The sequence below is a fragment of the Pituophis catenifer genome, unplaced genomic scaffold (genome assembly GCF_029215685.1).
Source record: "Pituophis catenifer annectens isolate HBS135680 unplaced genomic scaffold, rPitCat1.0.hap2 SCAF_3, whole genome shotgun sequence".
Taxonomy (NCBI): Eukaryota; Metazoa; Chordata; class Lepidosauria; order Squamata; family Colubridae; genus Pituophis; species Pituophis catenifer.
This window is the reverse complement of record NW_027256883.1, coordinates 129,449,231-129,472,503: the sequence shown is the minus strand read 5'-3', so window position 1 is coordinate 129,472,503 and position 23,273 is coordinate 129,449,231. Positions and strand designations below refer to the sequence as shown.

At 36.6% G+C, this 23,273-nt stretch overlaps 1 protein-coding gene and 1 long non-coding RNA gene across 2 annotated transcripts in view; one reads left to right on the top strand and one right to left on the bottom strand.

The window, feature by feature from the left end:
• The first annotated feature begins 70 nt into the window (after positions 1-70).
• LOC139313884 (uncharacterized) lies at positions 71-3,928 on the top strand. Its single transcript, XR_011600162.1, has 2 exons — positions 71-244; positions 2,297-3,928. It is a non-coding gene; the product is annotated as an uncharacterized lncRNA (long non-coding RNA).
• Positions 3,371-23,273, bottom strand: part of CCDC18 (coiled-coil domain containing 18) — a 35,515-nt gene continuing 15,612 nt past the window's right edge. The window contains exons 14-27 of the mRNA XM_070939361.1: positions 18,734-18,868; positions 17,270-17,347; positions 16,562-16,678; positions 15,970-16,137; positions 14,757-14,899; positions 14,230-14,393; positions 11,984-12,197; positions 10,445-10,544; positions 9,795-9,911; positions 9,508-9,651; positions 8,875-9,078; positions 8,301-8,438; positions 5,310-5,498; positions 3,371-3,803 (exon numbers count right to left, since the gene is read on the bottom strand). Coding sequence (XP_070795462.1) covers positions 3,393-3,803; positions 5,310-5,498; positions 8,301-8,438; positions 8,875-9,078; positions 9,508-9,651; positions 9,795-9,911; positions 10,445-10,544; positions 11,984-12,197; positions 14,230-14,393; positions 14,757-14,899; positions 15,970-16,137; positions 16,562-16,678; positions 17,270-17,347; positions 18,734-18,868 — 2,322 coding nt within the window. The 3' untranslated portion in view covers positions 3,371-3,392. The remainder of the gene's footprint in view (positions 3,804-5,309; positions 5,499-8,300; positions 8,439-8,874; positions 9,079-9,507; positions 9,652-9,794; positions 9,912-10,444; positions 10,545-11,983; positions 12,198-14,229; positions 14,394-14,756; positions 14,900-15,969; positions 16,138-16,561; positions 16,679-17,269; positions 17,348-18,733; positions 18,869-23,273) is intronic.

The following is a 23,273-nucleotide window of genomic DNA, read 5'->3' as shown; positions in this document are numbered from 1 at the left end:
CGCACGCCACTTCCACCGGAAGCGCTTCCTCGTGGTCCACCCTATTTCCGTTTCCGGTTTAGAACGGAAACGCCTTTTTAACGGGAAGGCAGTACTGGTATACTGGATCAGTGTGGTTCGAGAACGCTCAGTTTCTTTTTTCACTTGACTGTAGCGAGGTATCATTTAGCCCGTGAGTTCCCCAGAACGTGGACTTCACCGGGTGGGAGCATTACACATGCTCAGTGACACTATGTTGCTCGTGGTGTGTAAGTTTTTGAGTTCTTGATGCTTCCGGCATTTAGTTGTTCGTTTGCAGATGTTTCCCTTACCCAAATAGATAGCACTAGCGACTTATATACCGCTTTACAGCCCTCTCTAAGCGGTTTTACAGTCAAAATATTGTCCCCAAAAATTTGGGTCCTCATTTTACCCACCTCGGAAAGATGGAAGGCTGAGTCAAATTGAAGGCAGAAGTAGCCTGCAGTAGTACTGCACTCTTAACCACTGCGCCACCGTGGCTCATATCAGTATGAGTCGATGTGGGGTTTACTGCTTGCTAGTTTTGACGTTTTCTGTCTCATCGCTTTAGCACTATTCAAACTTAAGTCAATAGCAAAGCAAAGCAAAAATATAAGTAGAGATCAGCAGCAACCAGTCATATTCTTGCTCAGGTTTTGCCCTGTGATGCAAAGTTTTGCCCATTTAACGAACTTTAGTGATGTACATTTAACGAGTTTTAGTGATGGGTAACAGATGCTGTTGAGATGGGGCCCATATGATACAATTTGAGAGACTTTGAAGATAAAATAAGGGTGGCATAACAATAGGAAAATGTTTTGTTACAACTGTTGAATGTTATTTTCTGTGAGGTGTTATTGCAGGTGTGCAATTTCTTTTATAAATAGTCAAGTCATTAAGAAAATAGCTTTTTTTTTTGAACTCTAATAGCTATTATACCTTCCCATGGATAGGCAAGAACCCCAGCATATATACTAGAGTTTTTGATATTGCTTCAGTGCACCAAGGAAAAGATTTATCTGAAAAGAGAACTAGAAATAATTTTCTTAGCTGCATCTGTAAGATATAATACTGCATGTGCAGCTTTTTATAAAAGAAAGCCTTGATGTTCTCGTAATCACAATTAATACAATATTTATTTCATGCCTTTTCTTTAATTCAAAATGCATTCTCATTTAATCCCCAAATATATGAGTAAACTGAACTGGAAAAAAAAGTAGCTGGCTTAAAAATTCTATCGTAAACTATTGTGTCTAAGGGTAGATTAAAAAAATATATGGGAGTTGCATACAAAATATTATTCTCCAGGTTCTCTCCATTGCATCAAATTCGTGCATCATCAAGAGATAGAATCTAAGATAAATACATGTAGGAAAAAATCAAGATGTTTCATAATGGTGGAATGATCTGGGACAGACTAAGTGGCCAATTAAAACAGAAAAGCATCCTTGTTTACTTTTCCCCATAGATATGAATCATCCCGGTAGGTAGGTGTGTGTGTGTGTCATTCTTTTGATCACGATCATGCAATAGTGTATGAACTAATGGTGTATAAATTTTATGTACACACAAATGCACATGGCTATAAACTTCCATTCAAAATCCATGCATTCTATACATACAATCCCATTTATCTTTATTAGTAGAATTTTTTAAATGTAGGGCAATATTATAAGATCTGTTTGGTTATAAATTATGTGTTTAGCTGAAATTTTAAAGTTTAATGAAAAGTTTTAATGATTTTTTATGGATTTCACTTTATTAGTAAACATAATTAAAGAACATTACTAGTTTAAGAAATAATAAAAATACTGAAAAAGTAGACAGAAAATAATTTTCGGTGGATAGTTACTAAACATAACTATATTTGTGGTTTCTATACAATGTTATGAACGCCATGCCATGCCCATAAATCCATCTGTGGTCAATTGCATGCCAGCACATTATTTCTTCAGAAACTTTCTTCCTGAAATAAACATATTTTCAGTTACAAGAATATTAGTTCACTCAGACTTCATGTACTTATTAAAGAAAGCACTGTGCGATATACAATCTTCCTAGATGGAAATTTTACTTCAGCAATACCTCTGGTTTCTGAGATTTTAGGAGATGTTGTTTGTACATATTTAAAAGTATTATCTCTAAAATCAAAAGAGCTCAATCTCAGAATTTACAAATTAATTTAAATGAAATCCAATATTTTGACACAGTTGTATGTATTGTACTGCAGTCTTATGGAATGATTGTCTTTTGTTAGCCATGAATTATATAATAAACAATCTCTCTTTCTGTACAGGATTCTACAAGACCATATAAGAAGGATTTCAAATTCAGAATGTCGTGAGAGCCACATGAGGACCACCTGGGGGCCATAATACCAACCTCCTCACTGATAAAAACATCTCTAATGAGTCAGATATGAAAGGCATCACAGCATATCACCAAACGTAACTTTATAAATAAAATCCACTGCAAAATAGAACCATGGTCCCATCCTTCACCCATCATTTCTATAGTCTCTAACCTCCAAAAATTTGTAGTCATGAAAATATATTCAATTTTCCAAGTGCATAACCTACTCATGCTCTGTAATGCCATATGCCATTGGCAGTCGGCTCATATTTGATTGATTGAAGTGTCCTGCAGTCACATGATCAGGTTTTGTGACTTTTTTCCCTTTTCCTGTCAAAAGGCACAGCTGGATTCAGATTTACAACCATATTTGATTCACTTAACAGTGATACAGATAACGGCCATTGCAAATAAAGGTCATAAAATAAAAAGTGACTTATGACCATTTTTCACACTTAACGACCGTTGCAGTGTACCCATAGTCACATGATCAAATTCAGATGTTTGGCAGCTGACTCATATTTATGATGGTTGCAATGTCCTGGGGTCATGTGATCACCTTTTGTGACCTCACATGCAAAGTTAATGGGGAAGCCAATTCAGTTAACCATGGTACTAATTTAACTGCAGTGATTCACTTAACTATGGCGCAAAAGGTCATAAAATGGGGCAAAATTCATTTATCAAATATTTCACTTAGCAATAAAAATTTTGGGCTCAGTTGTGGTTGTAAGTCAAGAACTACCTGTAAAACATTGACTTTGATGTGTTAAATATTCTAGAAATATGACAGCTCCATTTTAGTTTTTTTTCACTCAGTGTTTTATTTTCATGTATTGCACTTGGCCTTTTGGGGAGCAAATTGTTGATTTAACTTCAGTTAATTTCTCTGTGTTAGAAATTACTCTGTTTACATTTAAAAAGGTAACAATAGTTGCATGAAAAGTTACTTCAGTGACAAGGTATATTTGTACTCCATTTAGCTAAGAAATATTAGATACAGAAATACATACTTGATTTTTCTTTACAGCAGATAAAAATTATAGTGAAGAATTTTCAGAATCCTTTATCTCCTTGTTGATATATTTCAGCATGCCACTGAGTGTTTGCAAGTCATTACTGTTACAAGTTACCTCTTCCTCTACATTGTATGTCAAAGGATCAAAGGAAGACTCATTCAAACTCTTTGGTGAAGCATGAGATATATATTTTGACATTTCAGAACTCACTGAAGAGTGTAGTGTAACTGTCTGATTTTGACTTAGTACATTTTTATTGTCCTTAATATTTAGATCACTGGTGCTTGTTGAACGGCGTAGTTTTCTGCAAGTAGACTGCTTAGCAAAGTCAAGTCCTTGATTATCAAACCAATGATGTTCTATTAGTTGCTTGATGCTTGCTGTTCTTTCATGAACTGCAATTCTTGTTTGTAATCTTGTAAGCTCAGATTCCTAGAGTGCAACACAAATTTAAAGCTTTGTAGAAATTAGGTGATGAGGGATCATCTTAACAAAAGCTACTTGTTTAACAAAAATATTGATAGTATTTCTGATTAATAAAAATGTTATGAACAATATACATGGCTTGATTATTGTTATTAAACAAAGCATCTCCAATACTATTTCTACAGATTATTAAGCAATTATCTGAAATAATATTTGAATAACAGGAAAAGATAGTGGACAGAGTGAAGTAAAAGAATTTACTAGAGACCAACAGATTAAAAGGCAACAAATAAATTGGGAACTACTAACGGAGCCTTACTATAGAAGAAGCAGTTTTTCTCAATCTTTTTACCCTGTAAAAGCAGTTGATATAATTTTCAGGTCTCATAAAACCCTTGTATAAAATTGCAAAAAAATATAAAAGCTACCTAATATAATTCAGGCCAGAATGTTAAGTTGTGACATATACAAATTCCCATCATTACAAGCACTAGCATTATACAATATGCAAAGTTCAAAAAATGGTTTTTTTCAATCACAATATCTTAAAAGAATCCTCAACAACCTCTTGTAGAACTCTTGGATTCAATGGAATTCCAGTTGAGAAAGGCTTCTTTACACAATACGCTCAGCAAAAGCTTCATTTGGATTGGCATTCATAAGATTTTTGAATAGTAGTTAATTCCAAATTAAACTTGAAGCAACAGAATGAAATTGGCAAAAAAATGGTAAATTTGGTTTTAGACTGCATCAACAAAATTATAGTTTTTAAATCAGTTCCACTTTATTCTGCCTTACTCAAGTGCTGGGGACAATTCTCAGCATCATACTTCAAAAAACATTCTTTAAACAGGAAAACCAATTTGATACTAGAACCAATTACTCAATTAAGTCTTTACTGGGTGTCTTCAAGAAGAGCCTAAGTAGTCATCTACTGAGGCTGCACTAATTTGGATTCTTGCACTGAGTAAGGGTTGGACATGCTGACCAACTCTCCACAATTGAAAGAACTGGCTTCCACTACCCAGTCTAATTATTTCTGACTGTTGTTTTATATTATGAAGTGAGATAGACTCTCAGAGCTCAAAAGAGAGGAGATGGGCTCAGCAAACATGACAATTCTTCCTTAATTTTAGAGAAGACTATTCCTTTGTGGTTCAAAATACATGTATGTATTTAAAGATAGCAACCTGAAGGAAGCAAGCCACATGTTATCTTTTTGCCATTAAATTCCCTAACATAAATGCAGATTTCATTTTTCTGCTAATTTTGGCCTCCCAAAATCCAAAACACAGTTCAAAAGGATTAACAATATCAACCATCCCCTTCAACAATACCCTATGTTTATTTTTTCATCCACCTCTCTCTTAACCCAAGGTTTTAATACTAGCTATGAATGAGTACAATCCAGAGTGCAGATTTCAGTGTTAATAGACATGTATTGCAAGTACCTATAAAAGGAATTGAGATGACAATCTTATATCTAATATAAATATTCCTTTCTTAACTTACTTTAAGGAGCAACTTTTCGTTTGTTGCTTGAATCGTATCATCTCTGGACTGAAGCTGTTGTTGCAGATTATAAACAGTGTCTTGAGCATCATCCAGTTCTATTTTGATCTGTTGTAGTTGCCCATTAACATGATGAGATTTAGATAGTGACTGTTGCCATTTTGTCTGTTCTTCTTCATGGGAAAGTTTCTGAAGACAAAATATATTTCAAATACAATTTTTCAATATTTCAAAATTAATACAAATTTAAGTAGCAGTTTTACTTTATGAACATGTTTGGATCTACCATGCCTGGCACTCAGCAAAGAGGAGGATGATCTTACATCAATGAAAAGGAAATTGTTCTCCTGATATTAAGGAATGGATTCAGGATGTGAGTTTGTTACCTATTTTTGAAAAGTCTTTATATTCTAAAATGAGAAGATGAAGCCATATGACAAACTTAAGGAAGCAATTAATTCAGTACTGATACTAAATAAATATATAGATTTTTATACAATTTTTCCCATGGTTTTATTTCTTTTAATCACTATAATTTTAATCATATCACTACTGTATTTTATTGGTGATATAATTCTTTGTATTTCACTTTTTAAAATAAATACTGTAAAAGTTTGCAAATACAGGTGAAACTCAAAAAATTAGAATATCGTGCAAAAGTTCATTTATTTCAGTAATGCAACTTAAAAGGTGAAACTAATATATGAGATAGACTCATTACATGCAAAACGAGATAGTTCAAGCCTTGATTTGTCATAATTTTGATGATTATGGCTTACAGGTCATGAAAACCCCAAATTCACAATCTCAGAAAATTAGATTACTACATGAAATCAATAAAACAAGGATTGTACATAGAACAATATCGGACCTCTGAAAAGTATAAGCAAGCATATGTACTCAGTACTTGGTTTGGGCCCCTTTTGCATCAATTACTGCCTCAATGTGGCGTGGCATGGATGCTATCAGCCTGTGGCACTGCTGAGGTGTTATGGAAGACCAGGATGTTTCAATAGCAGCCTTCAGCTCTTCTGCATTGTTCGGTCTCATGTCTCTCATCTTTTTCTTGGCAATGCCCCATAGATTCTCTATGGGGCTCAGGTCAGGCGAGTTTGCTGGCCAATCAAGCACAGTAATCCCATGGTCATTGAACCAGTTTTTGATACTTTTGGCAGTGTGGGCAGGTGCCAAGTCCTGCTGGAAAATGAAGTCAGCATCCCCATAAAGCTTGTCTGCGGAAGGAAGCATGAAGTGCTCCAAAATCTCCTGGCTGCGTTGATCCTGGACTTAATGAAGCACAGTGGACCAACACCAGCAGATGACATGGCTCCCCAAATCAACACAGACTGTGGAAACTTCACACTGGACTTCAAGCATCTTGCAGTGTGTGCCTCTCCATTCTTCCTCCAGACTCTGGGTCCTTGGTTTCCAAATGAGATACAAAAGCTGCTCTCATCAGAAAAGAGGACTTTGGACCCCTGAGCAACAGACCAGTTCTTCTTGTCTTTAGCCCAGGTAAGATGCTTCTGACATTGTTTGTTGTTCAGGAGCGGCATGACGAGAGGAATACGACATTGGAATCCCATGTCCAGGATCCGTCTGTGTGTGATGGCTGTTGATGCACTGACTCCAGCCTCAGTCCATTCCTTGTGAAAGTCTCCAACACTTTTTAATGGCCTTTTCCTGACAATCCTCTCCAGGCTGCGGTCATCCCTGCTGCTTGTGCACCTTTTTCTTCCACACTTTCCCCTTCCACATAATTTTCTATTAATGTGCTTTGATACAGCACTTTGGGAACATCCAACTTCTTTTGCAATTACCTTTTGAGGCTTTCCCTCCTTATGGAGGGTGTCAAGGATGGTTTTCTGCACAACTGTTAGGTCAGCAGTCTTTCCCATGATTGTGATTCCTACTAAACCAGACTGAGAGACCATGTAAAGGCTCAGGAACCCTTTATAGGTGTTATGGCTTAATTAGCTGATTAGAGTGGGACACTTTGAGCCTAGAATATTGAACCTTTTCACAATATTCTAATTTTCTGAGATTGTGAATTTGGGGTTTTCATGAGCTGTAAACCATAATCATCAAAAGTATGACAAATCAAGGCTTGAACTATCTTGCTTTGCATGTAATGAGTCTATCTCATATATTAGTTTCATCTTTTAAGTTGCATTACTGAAATAAATGAACTTTTGCACGATATTCTAATTTTTCGAGTTTCACCTGTACTCTTACTGTTAAATCCACACTAAATCAATGAATATCCCCATTGTATTGTACTTTTTTAATATTATTTATTTTATTTATTTATTAATTTTATTTCTATACCGCCCTTCTCCCGAAGGACTCAGGGCGGTATACAGCCTAATTAAAAACACAAAGACAGACAATATTTAAAAATAATTAAAATTATTAAATAATAGGCCCAATTTATAAAACCCCGAATTTAAAATCCCATTTAAAACCAATTAAAATCTTTATATTGATAGCCCAGCCTGGCGGAACAACATGGTTTTGAGGGCACAGCGGAATACACGGAGATCAGAGATTTTACGAATTTCTGGGGGGAGTTCATTCCAAAGGGCAGGGGCTCCCACAGAGAAGGTCCTCCCACTGGGTGTCGCCAGCCGACATAATTTGGCCGATGGCACCCTGAGGAGACCCTCTCTGTGGGAGCGGACTGGCTGGTGGGAAGCTACTGGTGGCAAAAGACGGTCTCGAAGGTACCCAGGTCCAATGCCATGGAGCGCTTTAAAGGTGGTAACCAACACCTTGAATCGCACCTGGAAGACCAATAGTTTTTTTATCATTCCTTTATTACTTTTATAAATAACTCAAGGCAGCGAACATACCTAAACTTATTCTTTCTCCTATTTTTCCCACAACAACCACCCTGTGAGATGAGTTGGGCTGAGAAAGAGAGTGGCTGGCCCAAGGTCACCCAAACATACCTAAGATGAAATAAATGGGAAAGAACAATTTTGTTCTCACCTCTGATAAAAAAGACTGTTTTAGCAAATGTATTTCTGCAGTGAGCCTTTTAATCTCAGTTTGCATCCTTGCTTCTAACTCAGTTTCTCGCACCTGAGCTGCTCCCAATTGTTCTGCCAAATTATTTACACGTATTTCCTGAAAGAGAATATGCCCCCACAACACAAAATCAATATATCTTGCCATATTTAGATTAGCATTATTAAAAACAAGAATATTTTAAGCAATACCAAAATATCTCAAGTTTGTTTATATAGGAGATTGCTATTAATTTTCCCAAACAAATCAAGAAAACATATTTTTGAAACATTTTGTATTAATGTTTCAAGCACTTCTTTGTTATTCCTTAAAATAACCAGACCTTTTTCAGGTTTTCTCCACAAGAGGTCTGAAATACTTGTTTTACATCATTTTCAAACTAATCTAGCATTATTGGTTAGCTTTAACCTTTTGTCTTTTCCCATTTGAAACTGTGCTCTGAACCATGCTCTAGTCTACACATTAAACTGACACTGGAAAAATCTTGCTTTGGGATAGTTGATTTCTCATAAAATTAAACTGTAAAATTGATTACTTTTTCATGTGAGATATGGTGCACTTCTTCCAGTTCAAGAGAGATCCTGTCCACATCTCTCTGAGCTTGAGCCTGTTGGCGGCGACTCTCTAATAGATCCACATGAACTTGTTTCATTGCTTCACGTTCCAGTCTCAACTGTTGCCCCAAATCAAGTATTTCTTTATACTGTTCTGCAATACATCTTTCTTGATCTTTCAGCTTCTAAAAAGAGAAAAGTGTTTTTTTACATACTAAGAATCTTGTGTTTTCCTATTATTTCATTTTTAGTAGTTCTTATTTGTTATCCTAAATCAGATCTACTGTCTGATAAACAGAGTTCTAGAGTGAGTTAAAATCATCAGCCATATGGAACAGTATTCTTTGTTGGCAGATATGTATACAAATTTCTCTAAAGAGAAAGAAAAAATCAGCAGTATCAGAAAATTAACTGCAAAAATACTGGCATGTTCTTATGGAAAAGTAAACAAACTATATTTCAGCAAGCTTCAATGAATTCAGACAATAGTCGCTTCTATGAAAAGGCAATGTTATTCCTTATCATATATTATTGATTAAATACGTAACTGGTTAGATTAGAAACCTAGAGTATTGAAAAAAAGGCAGAGAAAAAAATAGACAGGAGAAACTTACTTTCTCAGTATCTGTTATTTTTTGCTGCTTTTGTTCATTCTCTTTTCTAACATGATTTATCTCTTGATCTTGTTGGAGAATATTATACTCTTTTTCTTGAAGCTCCTCTTTTGAACATAGTATCTTGCTTGTCAAACTCTCAATCTGATAGCAAAATGTAAGCAAGTAAGTTATAAAGAGAATAACCATTTGAGGAGTTAAAACTCTTCACATCAGGCATTTGTGGAAAGTAAGCAACTAGAAGCAATTATTTTAAAGAGCATTTTGAACAATACCGGTAACAGTACCTGTTTATTATAATCTTTTATCTGCAGCTCTGCTTTTTCCAAGCTACCTTGCAATGTAATTATTTTTTGTTCCATTTCTCCCCTGTACTCACGAATTGACATATCCAACTGTGTAACCTTTTAAAAAAGGAAAGACAAAATATTAAAACAGAAACAAATATTATAGGTAAACTTCAACTCATGACAATTGGGACTTGAATTTTGATTGCTAAGTTATGCAGCCATTAAGCGAGTCATCATATGATGGGACCCAATTTTGTGACCATTTTACCACAGTTGCTAAGCAAATCACATGGTTGTTAAGTGATTCTGGCTTCCCCAGTTGACTTTGTGGAAGCCAGCTGGAAGGTTGCAAATTGTGACCACTTAACCACAAGACACTGCAACTGTTGTAAATGCAAGCCGATTGCCAATCACCAAATTGTGATCACAAGGATGGTGCAATAATCATAACTTCAGGATGGGTCATAAATCTCTTTTTGCAAAGCTGTCATAATTTCAAACCATCATTAAACAAATGATTATAAATTGAGGATTGCCTGTACACACTAAAATTGTGGAGCATTAATGAATATATGCACCCCAAATATATTTACTAATTACATCCCAATCATTCTTAAAAGCTTATTAAATTTACATATTCTTCTAACCTGAGCTGCTCTTTGTTTCAAATCCCAATTTCTTTCTTTCAGCACTTTTTCCATGTCAAGAAGTTCTTGCTTTTTCTCTTCAAGTTCCTCCTTGCATTCTCTGCAATTTTCATTTAAAAATCAGAAATATTTTCTCTATTAGGGAAATTACACTGTAAATTCTAATTATCCTCATCCAATTCTGTCCTCTGATTCTATGTTTATTTAGAAGTAATTTATTCAATCTGTGACTCATAAAAACTAAGGAAAAAACACAGCCAAATCTATAAGCAGAAATAGTATAGCTTTGATCACTTGACATCGAATTTTGGGTTAATATAATTAATCATATTGAACCACATAATATTTAATGAGAGATTAATAAATACAAATGATTTTTCCCTAGAGATACTAGAAAAAAGTGAATTTAAATATGCATTTAAGTTTGTGCATACATATTTTCAACAATAAACTCTCTTTTTAATGATCCTGTATTTCCTATTTGGGATAGAATTGGAGCAACTGGATGAAGCTGGGCATTTACTGGCTGGATGTCCTTCCTGATGCTTACATGGAGTTAGACACATATATTTTTTCTTTGCATCCTAGGAAAGAAATAGCTGCTTCTACTTAGTACTGAACTCTCAACCTTCTGAGTGGGAGGCGAGCATCTTCACCACGAAGTCGCAATGCCATTCATAATATTTTCAACAATGTCAGTACTTAAAAAGTACTAAAGCTACATATACTCCCTTCTATTGGTACTTACAAAATGCTAGAAATTAAATACAACAGTTTAGTATTCTGATTCTAAACATGACCTATTCACTTTGTAAATAATCATATACAGACTCATGGACCGAGTCTATGGACTCTCATACTTAGCATTAAACCATTCTAAATTAAATGATTAAATGATTCATTGTTTCTAAATAATGAAGATTAATAGCATATTTACTATTTTGTTTCTTTGTTTTATACTTATACTTTGTTTTATACTTTTATGAGAGAGTAGATAATACTGGTTTTTTTTTTGTCTTAATTTCATATCTAGCTTTGTACTTCTCTACATTTGGGAAATAGCTTGAAGGACAATTAAAGCTATTTTGCTTCAAAATTCAGCAATGCAGTGATTTTAAGGCAACTAAATAATTCAAAAGACATGTTAGCATTTCATTGTTAACAAATAAAATAAATTCAAGGTGTATTTCAATTAACAAAATGCTGGCAATAAATTTTGAAATAAGAATTCTAATTTATTAAGTTGTAATGGTGAAAAATAAAGACTCTCTTGATTTGAGATAAAATTCTGATAGTTATGGTAAAATATCCCTGAAGATTTTTGGGGCAGAAACACAAAATTAATTTGCTACTGTTTTCTTCCTTGATGTTTGTTGCACATCAGCATATAGCCCTGGAATTCCCTTAAGGTCTCCCATACAAATGCTAACCAGATCCAACCATGCTAGGTTTTTAAGCCCAGGCAAGCTTGAGTAGGTACGCCACCTGCCAAAATTACTAATTTGTTACACCGATCCACTTCTGTAATGCTTAACACACCTTAATTCATCTGTTAAATCATGGATAGTAGTATACTTCTCCTCTAGGGATATCTGTGCATTCTGTAATGTATCCCGAAGGTCTTGCAGTTGTCTCAAAGTAGTTTTTAACTCCCCAGTGGTGTTTTTCAGGTCAATTTCTAGAGATTCTATTTTCTGTATAGAATCTTTTTGCTGGGTCTCACTTATAAGCAGCTTATCTTCGAATTCTTTCACTTTTGTGCAAATAGAAAAAAAAGCAATCAAGAATGTTTAGCCAGACAATATATGCATTTACATACGATAGAGCTTTAAGTTACTATCCTATCCTTCAGGCTATTCCAAGATGAAGAACACAACAAGTTCAATATCAGCAATCACCATAAACTACTTTTTAAAAAAACCAAAAGTGAAATATATTATTTGGGAGTAACTGAACTGTTTGCCTATCTCTAAATCTCCAAGACTCCAAGAAAGGTTCCAAGAAAAGGACTCTGGAAAAAATATTCTTTGGCCATATTAGAAACACTCTATTTCTATTCTCTCTATGAAGTAGAGCTTCATGTTTAGAATCAAACTACAAGCCAGTTAAGATGACTGTATATATGTGTGTGTGCATGCACATGTGCCTGTATGATGCATTCAAAAGTTCTCATCTAGTCTTCAAGGATGTCTGCATGCAACAAATATGGATGTTGCCAGTCATGCATAACTCTGGCAAGCCTCTCTGGCTAACCTAGTAACAAGTACTTTCGGCCACAGATTCCACTTAGATATCCCAAAAAAGACCAAGTCTAATAACTCTAAAATGTGAGTTTTATCTTTACTGACATAAGGGGAAGAATTCACTGAAAAGCACCAAATCTATAGCTTACTATATATATTTTCCTTTTCTGAACTTAGCTTCTGCTTAGTAATTCTAATGCTGTTGCTGCTGTCAAGAATTCACATTCTTGAATTCAATGCATATAGCTATCCACCCAAATACATTCTTTTCCTAGTGTTACATACCAGTACACGCACACATACCCTTCATGTTATTCCATTTTGGGTAAGCAATGGTTTACAGAGCACAGAAAAAGAGATAAGAGATAAAAATCATAGACATCAAAACCATGAGATAAAAAGATGAAAAATATATAGCCAAAACTAAACTCAAGCAACACTATTTATTATACCTTCCCATACTTTCAGTTCTAGCAAACCATCTCTGCTTCCACTCTGCCTATAATACATAGTTTTATATACTATTTGTTCTTTAAATTTCTGACCTTTTTCAGAATCTAGCTACATCTTTCCCAGTCTTCCTCTTCCTTTTCTTTCACTCTTCCTTCATATATAAAGGTAGTCTTCACTTAACAACCATTTGTTCAGCAACCGTTGATGGCACTGAACAAAGGGACTTATGACCGGTATTTGAAGTTATGGTTGTTGCAGAGCACCTCAGTCACCTGATTACAGTCTGGGCTCTTGGCAATCCCTTTGCACTTTAGACAGATTGTCAAGCCCTCTGAGATCATGTGATCACCATTTGTAATCTTCCCTGTTGGCTTCCTCAGAAAGTCAATGGTAGCCAGATCACACACTTTTTCTGCAGGACTCCTTCTGGTTCCTGGGAGCTGGCTAAAAGAGGTCTTTCTGGATCCATTTTGAGACAGACCTTTTTCAGCCAGCTTCTCTGAGAGCAGAAGAGCTGCCTGCCAGATTGATTTTGTCCCATGTAAGGAAGAGATCTTGGCTAAGCAGCCTTGAAAGAAAGTTATTAAATAGTCACTGCCCTTCTAGGCAAACCACAAGTGGCTGCATGTAAGTACATGAACCATGAATCAGTCTTTCTCAACATCACCTTGCCTTTATCCCATATAACTTAATAAAAAATCCCCCTCCAAACTCAACGTTGTGATTGATAGAAAGTTATGTGCCACTGAAAAAAATCCCATTTAAATTAATTCATATTTTATTATTCTTGGAGATTTTATTAAACAAATGGTTATGGTTCATCTGAATCTAAAAATTACAGGAATAATAGTCATTGGTTTAACAGTTAGTAAGGTATCTTTAAAACAAGATTAGCTTAAAAAATACTAAAAATGTTTTTCTGATATATTCTAATCAATATATAAATTAGTTATTTATAATCAGTGCAGCCAGTCAATTAAGTATTCTTATTTAATGTCATTCCATTCTCAAAATAATTTTCTAGAAATTTGTCCCATTCATTTCAATATGGCATAATAAAAAATATCGAAAGCATAATGAAGAGCTTACCTTGGTATGTCTTTTTATTAAATTCTGAGATTCTCTGTTCTAAAGTAATTTCCAGTTGGCTCAGCTGCATTGCTTTACTATGACCATCTCTTCTTAAGTGCACTAATTCTTTCTCCATGTCTATTAACTCATCTTTACACTGATCCATCTCTTCTTTAATCTGCCTAAAGAAGCAAATATACCATGCTTCAATGAATAATTAAAACAATAACATGTTTACAGCTCTACAAAGTATCCAGAATCAATAATTAAAAAAATGGGAACTACATCTCAGAACAGATCTGAATCTTTTAAGTGTAAGCTATTTAGAGTCATGAAAAATGGCACAATATAAATGGAGAAATAAATAAATACCCAAATAAATACATTTGAAAATGCACTCGTATATTAATCTGGAACTAAATTCTACTAAAATCTATAGGACAAATGGATATGCATAGAATTGTGCTATAAACCATTTTTTCCTCTCAAAATAATATTCAAGAAAATAACTGCATATTTTTAAACTTAAAAAATTGGGACTATGCCTGATTGTAGCAGTAAGTTCTGCTATTTTTTGCCGTTTCACATTGTTTTCTTCAGTGGCTAAATGAAGCCTTTCATTTGTTCTTCTCAATTCTTCTTCCAACATATCCTTCTGCTTTTGAAGTTCTTGCTCTAGTTTTGATACCTGTTTTTTTGAGAAACAGAGATTCACATTGTAATTCTAAACAATTTGGTAGCATATCTCAATGCAATTACTTAGTAATGTGCTCTTAATATGCCATGCGTAATAGTCCCAATACATGATTAGAGTTTAGGCTTGCAAAAGTCAGATGGACTACTGAGTTGAAGTCGGTCTCACAGGAATGTTCAGGCTGCATTCAAACAATCAGAGGTCTCTTCTATGGTTCAGTAGAATGCATTCCCAAATCAACTGTTTTCATGTTTATTCCTAATAGGCATATATATGTATGTGTGTGTGTGTGTGTGTGTGTGTGTGTGTGTGTGTGTGTGCGTGTGCGTGTGTGTGTACACACACACATTTTGGGGTATCTCAAAAAGTTAACAAGTGTATAGGGTTCCTAGTTTTTTGTACCAATGGGCAATTTGAAGTTTGGAGATAGAAATACTTTTAAAAAATTAATGTCAAAAAGTCCTAGTCCTAAAATGTTTTATTCTGACCTTGAAACCATCTATTCCAACCTTGCTTTTGCAATCAAATGCCTGTTTCAGACTGGAATATTTCTGTAAGATTGGACCAAGTCTTTTCACACTGGATGATTTCCAGTAATGTCAGAGTTGGGACATTTCAATCTCCTAATATTTTGCACAACTGTATTTGGAAAGTGTTTTAGTAACACTAGGAACAAAACAACAATCTACCAAAAAGCAAAATGATAAAAGATTTTTCCCATGCCCAAATTTATTTTTTCTTCTGCTGTAGGCAGAAGAAAACAATTAAAAACAATAAGTGGCTTACAATCACCAGCCATTTTTATTTTGTATAAAAACAATGCTGGAGGTTTAGACTGATTTGCTTCAAAGAACAATACTGGGACTCTAGCCATAGAGGAAATCTCTTTCAAGATATATTCTGAGGGTAAAATAATCAATTCTTTCAGCTAAACTCTGGATTCAAATTAATGCTTCATAATAAGATGAAATTGTTTCAAATAAGCTTGGTAACAGAAAACACAGAATATGAACTATATAAATGCTTGTCATACATTTTTAAAATATTTACCATTAAGTATGTACCTGTTTTTGGAGTTTTACTTGGCTGTCATCTAATTCACTATTCCTAATGGTTTCTTGATGTAACATTTGCTGCTGCTGCTGCAGACTCTGCTGCAGAGCAAGATTTTGTTCATTAGTTGACTGAAGATTGTCATTCTTATGCTTTATTTCTTTTTGCAACCTCTGTATCTGAAAAATAAATAATATGATGAGACTGCAACAAGGCAATTAGTTTTTCAGCTTCCTTCTACTTCACCTTTAGCAGAATGGTCTGCTCTATTAATATATATCTATGCTACTAACAAGTTGTAGTTTTTATTAAAGTCTATTATAAATGAGAATAAAAATCTACAATACGGGCTATATTTGAAAATATGCTTTAGCATATTTAATTGGGAATAGATCCTGATTTTCAGAGACACTTCCACATAACTAAACAACACATTCCTTGTCTTTAGCGACTACTATGGTCTGGTTGTATTATAAAATCAATGACGTTTCTCTCACATTTCTTCCCAGTAGTATAACTAATAAAATGAAATCCTATTTTTTGTCTATCAAATATAACATAGAAAGACTACCTGGGGAGCAAGATGAAAAAGAGCATGTTTACCTCTTCAGACTTTTTCTCCAACTGCTTTTCAAACAGCACTTTATTTTCTTCTAAATGCTCTAAATACAAAGTTATATCTTGCTTACAGCTTTCTAATGCTTTTTGTAAATGTTTGACCTAATAAAACAGAAGAAAACATGTAAGTGAAGAAAGACCATCTGCTAGAGACAAGTCTAGTTTATTAGCTACACTAAGAAACAGACACTGAGAAACAAACTACATTTGGCTCTTGCTATCCTTGAATGGTTTTCATCGCAGGCGATTATTATAAATACACTAACACATGACGGCTATTTGCTCCCCTCTCTTTTTTCCATCTATGTTTCCTATTTTGTAAGCCCTGATATTAGGGGAGGGTTTTTTATTGATTCTGGAATCCTTGATATTCCTGAAAAATTAAGTGCTACATTCATTATTAAGTTATTTAAACAATAATAATAGCTGTAGCAATAAATTCATAAAACGGCAAGGTCATTTAATAAATATTAAAGATTTAAAGGAAATAATCCATTCATGGATGTATTCTTTAAAGACTAAAGAGTAATTACCCATTAATTTAAGACAAAATTGAAATTACTGCAGAGGATCCATCTGCCATTCTGCTACTTTTCTTTTTGAAAGAAAATGAAAAATAAGGGGAGTCTTTAAGCAATACAGTAGAACAGAAAGCTACTTGAAGCTCTAAAAAGCCACAAAAGTTGTACAAACCTTGACTGTTTCATCAGCAAGTTGGTCTTCTAATTTCTTTAAAGCTTCATCTTTTTTTGTTTTTTGTTTTTCCATTTCCTGTTTTTATTCAGAAAACAATATTTGATGTTATTAAAAACTTGGAGTTTTCTTTCATATTTCTGATATGGTTACAAATTCTCAAGCAAGTTGACTGTCACCTGTTTTTTTATTAAAAAAAAAAATCTGCAGACATTTGGATTAGATTCATTTTCTAGACTTTCCTTCCATTTTGCACAATTGTATTATCCCCCCCCCCAAAGTCTTTTGTTTTCAGGTTTTCATCCTTCAGGCATCTATCTAATTTCATGTTCCTATTTCTTAACTCTGTCTCTGTCTTTTGTCACCAACCAAATAGTTATGCCATTAGGGGGATATGGGGGCTCCAACAGCTTATGAATTCAAGAAAGTTTCAAGTAATAGAAATGCCTTAGCTATAAAATGCTGCTTACTTGACTGAAGCATCTCAGATTTTTTGATGGGAGCAATGGGAATAAAGTTAGTAAGAAATCAATTCATCTAGTCATATCAAGATACTATAAAAAGATGCACATCATTTGCCATGACCTCCTTCCAGGATGTATTTTAACATCCCAAAGTAACCAATACATTGACATTTCCTAATGATCTCCTATCCAAATCTTATCCAGGCACGATCATATTTAACTTCTGAGCCCAGATAAGTCTGGCAAGATTCTGCCATCTGTTGAAATATGTGCAAGTTCATAAAATAAAACATGAACAATATATTTAGCTAATCCAATGAACAAGTGACTGTTGGGCAGTATTGAACTTCAGGATTGTGACTATGGTCTAGACAGAAGATATCTTGACATTTCATGGGCAACTGTGACTGGCATCTTCAGAGGCAAGGTGGTTAGCTATGCATACCACAGGCAATTGAGCAGGGACCGACCAGGCTCCTAACTTTATAGCCAGGTGAACTGATTGGTCTTTAGGTGAGCTGGATTCTGATTGGTGCGGGTTGATAAGAACTAGTCTCTGTTTATGCCCAATTCTGATTGGCCATTTGGGTGGCATTGTATCTTGATTGGACCTTTGTTCATTCCAGCTCCTGAATGATCATTTCTAGAATGCTGATCAGCCATAGTTGCTGGCAAAACATCAGAAAATCTGTTGTCTAGAGCAGTCAGTAAATTCTGAAGCTAAACACTTCCCAACAAATACCAGTCATGAAAGCCTGAACCAGTATATTGAACAAGTAACTTTTTCAAACCTAGAAATATGGTCTTTTCTGATACTGCTATTTTATAATTTTTAATTAGAAATTGCATCTGAAGGTTGTTAGTGCAAAGCTTCCTAGTATTAACAGTGACTCTCAAATTGCTTTTCAGATTCTAAAAAGCAAGGAAACAATTTGTAAGTAGTAACTTTCAAACAATCCAACCCAAATCCCAAGAACCATTAATTATTCAAAAATGCTACCTCTTTGCTTTCTATTAATAGTCGATCCAATGATTCAAGCTGATGCTGTTTATATAAAACATCCTGCTGGAAAATGGACATTGTTTTCTCTTGTTCTAGAAATTGTTGGTTTCTAGTTTCTAGTTGAGACTGTAGCTATATAAGAAAGAAAGATTTTAATTGATCTATCCAATATACGTCCTCTATTCATCAATATTACAAGAATGCCCTCCTCCAATATTTTACAGCAAATTAAAAGACAGATTATCATATCTAATAAAGACACATAAACAGACAGCAATAGAATACGATTAAGACTGTTGAAAGAAATAATCAAAGATACAGAGATTGAGAATGAAAAAAGCAGCATTTGCTATAGCTTCTGGCCTACTGAGGGCTTTAAATGAACTTTGAAAAACCTGCAGAAATATGTTTACAATTTTCTTACTCACGGCTGAACTCCAACTCTTTCATCACCACCCTTGTTTTGTTTTGCATTTTTACCCCAGTTGGAAAGAACACTGCAGTGATTTATTTACCAGTTTTTGATATTTCAAAGCCTGCAGATGTAGCTTCCAAACAGTTGTTTGGAAGCTGTTTCTTGTATAAGGTATAGTATTGATGGATCTGAACTGGGGGATATCCCGGGGGGGAGGGGGAGGGGGAGAGAGCTGCTGCACCTAGTAATGTTCTGAAATCAAAGGGCAGCTGAGACTTTGGACTGGATCACTCCTGGGGAGCCTCTCTTGACCTTTGTGCTTGCCCCACCCTATGAAAAGGATTGAGAGATGCCTAGAGCACTGTTGGAGGAAGATGAGGGTGGATGACTCCGGACACGACTTAAAGCTGCCATTAAGGCCTATCTTGTGGTGGTAAGAGTGGTGAAACATCATTATTTCTTCGCCCTTATCGCATCTGCAGAGTTTTTCCTAGTGACCATGATCAGAATCCTTTCTGGGACAGTGGGGCTCAGAAGATCATCTTCAGAGTTGTGCAGAGGAATTTATTCAACAACTGACAAAGTTGCTCAGATTTGTTCCCAATTGGAACCCATGCATGGTGCTGGTCCATATGAGATGCCTGGGGAAAGATTTTACCCAGTTATCCGAGAACAGTTTAATCCTGTTAGACCCAATGAAGTGGACAGGTTCCTCGATGCTATCATTACAACCACCTGTCAGTTAGATCCTTGTCCCTCCTGGCTGATAAAAGCCTCTAGGATGGGGACTGCCAGGGAGATTTAGGCACCGATTCATTCCTCACTGCAGGAGGGAATATTCCCAGGACCTTTTAAGGAGACTCCAGTTTGCCCCCTCCTAAAAAATCCCTGTTGATCCCACCTATCTGGACAATTTTCATCCAGTTTCCAAACTTCCCTTTTTAGGAAAGGTGGGAAAGAAAGTAATTGCTTGGTAGCTTCAAAGAATCCTGGATAAAAAAGATTCAGACCCAGTTATGGAACAGTATTGGCTGTACTTGATGACCTCTGGCAAAAGCACTCTGGGGTGGTGGAAGCATCATTATTCTCCTTGACCCATCAGCAGCCTTTGAGATCATTGACCATGGTATCCTTTTGGGCTGTCTACAGGGTTTGAGGCTGGTTTGGCTCCTTTCTACAAGGCTGGTCCCAATCAGTACTGATAGGGAGTGAGATCCAGCCCATGGCTGATCCTTTTTGGTGTACTGTCTCCATTCCTCTTTTACATCTACGTGAAGCTGCTGGATGAGATCTTCTATCACCAGTTTATCTAGATCCATTCCAGTCAGGTTTCAGGCCTGGGCACAGCACAGAAACGGCATTGGTCGCGTTGGTGGATGATCTCTGGAGGGCTCGGGACAGGGGTTGTTCCTCTGTCCTGGTCCTATTAGATCTCTCGGCAGCTTTTGATACCATTGACCATGGTATCATGCTGCGCCGATTGGAGGGGTTGGGGATAGGGGGCACCGTTTTACGGTGGGTTCTCCTCCTTCCTTTCTGACCAGTCGCAGTTCGTGTTGACAGGGGGACAGAGATTGACCTCGAGGCGCCTTGTGTGTGGGGTGCCGCAAGGGTCGGTTCTCTCGCCCCTCCTGTTCAACATTTATGTGAAACCGCTGGGTGAGATCATCCATGGTTTCGGGGTGAAGTGTCATCTGTACGCTGATGATACTCAGCTGTACATCTCCACCCCAACGATGCCCTTGATGTGATGTCCCGGTGCCTGGAAGCTGTACGGATCTGGATGGGGAGAAACAGGCTCAGGCTCAACCCGTCCAAGACCGAGTGGCTGTGGCTTCCGGCATCCCGATATAGTCAGTTGGTACCAGCATTGACTTTGTGGGCGAGTCGCTAGCCCCCACAGAGAGGGCTCGCAACTTGGGCATCCTCCTGGATTCACGGCTGTCCTTAGAAGAACATATGACGGCTGTGGCCAGGGGGGCCTTCTATTAGGTTCGCCTGATTCACCAGTTGCGGCCCTTTCTGGATCGGGATGCCTTACGCACAGTCACTCATGCCCTCGTCACGTCCCGCCTGGACTACTGTAATGCTCTCTACATGGGGCTTCCCTTGAGGAGCACCCGGAGGCTCCAACTGGTTCAGAATGCGGCCGCGCGGGTGGTTATGGGGCCGACTCGGCGCTCCCATGTAACACCTCTCCTGCGCGAGCTGCACTGGCTCCCGGTGGTCTTCTGGGTGTGCTTCAAGATATTGGTTACCACCTTTAGAGCGCTCCATGGCTTAGGACCCGGGTACTTACAAGACCGTCTTCTGCCACCGGTAGCCTCCCACCAACCAGTACGCTCCCACAGAGAGGGCCTCCTCAGGGTGCCGTCGGCCAGACAATGCCGGCTGGTGGCCCCCAGGGGGAGAGCATTCTCTGTGGGGGCACCTACCTTCTGGAACGAGTTGCCCCCAGAGATACAGCGGATCCCTGACCTTCGTGCTTTCCGAACTGCCCTAAAGACGTTTTTGTTTCATCAAGCCGGGCTGGCCTGACCTACTCTTTTTAAAAAGAATTGTTTTAAAAATTAGGGGTTTTAATATAGGGTTTTTAACTATGGGCCAAATTGATTTAATTGGATTTTAATATTGTTTTAAATTTTGTATCTGTGTATTTTATTTGCTGGCTGTTCACCGCCCCGAGTCCCTTGGGAGAGGGGGCGGTATATAAATATAATAAACTAACTAACTAACCATGGGTTGAAGTATCATCAATACCCCTTTCCACCTTTAACAGTGTTTATTTTTATTGATTGTTTTATTATTCTAATGTGTATTAGTTTTAATGTTTGTAAGCCACCCAGAGTTGTCTCTGATGAGATGGGCAGCACATAAATTTAATTAATTAATTAATTAATTAATTAATTAAATTTATGTGCTTAATTAATTAATTAATTAATACAGCAACAGCAGCATTAAAAAGCCATAAATAGCAATACCTACAATATGATAGAATTGCATTGTTACCTGTTCTCTATGTAGGGAACAAATCCTAGAATTGTTATTCTAATTATTTTTCTGACTTTGGAGACCTAAGAGACATGCAGGAATTGAAAAGAAAAAGAAAAATGGATAACAGTAGTTGCTGGGTGGCAACTACTATTCAAGTTACTCTGTACCAGTGGCAAATTGTACATTTATATTACTTCCAAACTCTTCCTATGTGAATTGTGGGACTAATGTAATTCAGAAGAGTGAACATACTCTTTCTAGTCTTTTAATAGTTAATATGCATTTCCTGGAAGCCAGCTATTGTTTGCCTGCTGATAACAGAATAGCATGGCAACTGGAGGCTTCCGGTTTGATGTCGCAGTGAGACAGTCGGGGAAATAGCGGGCTTTAATGAACCCCACAAAAACCTAGGTTGCCGAACCACCGCTGATGGGTCTTCGGACTGGAACCATCCTGCAGGGACAGGGATGGAAGAGAGGCACCTCAGACAACCAGAGGAACAGGCAAGTTCCTCGGAGGTCGGAGGGAGCTCTCTGTGAGTCGGCGGTGGGGGGCAGTAGCCATGGCGGCTGCCACGAAGCTGGGACAAACCGGGCAAGTGATGTGCAGGAGGAAAGCAGAAAAGAGCGATGCCTTTTGAAGCCGGGTGAGTGTCAACCAACCCAGGCTTGAAACAACGTTTGGAGTAATGGCCTTTTACTTTGTAAGATCTCTAGCTTTAAATCAGCGGCTGCGGAGCTAAGGGGCATAGAAGACTACAAGATGAAATTTTTAAAAGAAAAGAAAAAGACCCGATTGAAAATTGATATCTGAATAGACTAAATTTGAAAAATAAACATTGAGACTTGGTTTAATATTGAACAACTTTAAATTTGAATTAGACTTTTAAAGAAAATAAGATAAAGAAGGATTACCACTTTTAAAACACAGAAGAAGGAGAGGATTGGGCTGGAATGTTCTATAATTTAAACAAAATGGCGATTTGCATGACTATAGGGATATTGTGGATTGTAGAGGGACACCTTCTGGTCTAAAAAGATACATTGTAACTGGCTTCTTGTTTGGGAACATTGTGAATACTCTAGATAACAACCGTGGGTTTTTGGAGATGGAGCTGTTTTTTCTTTG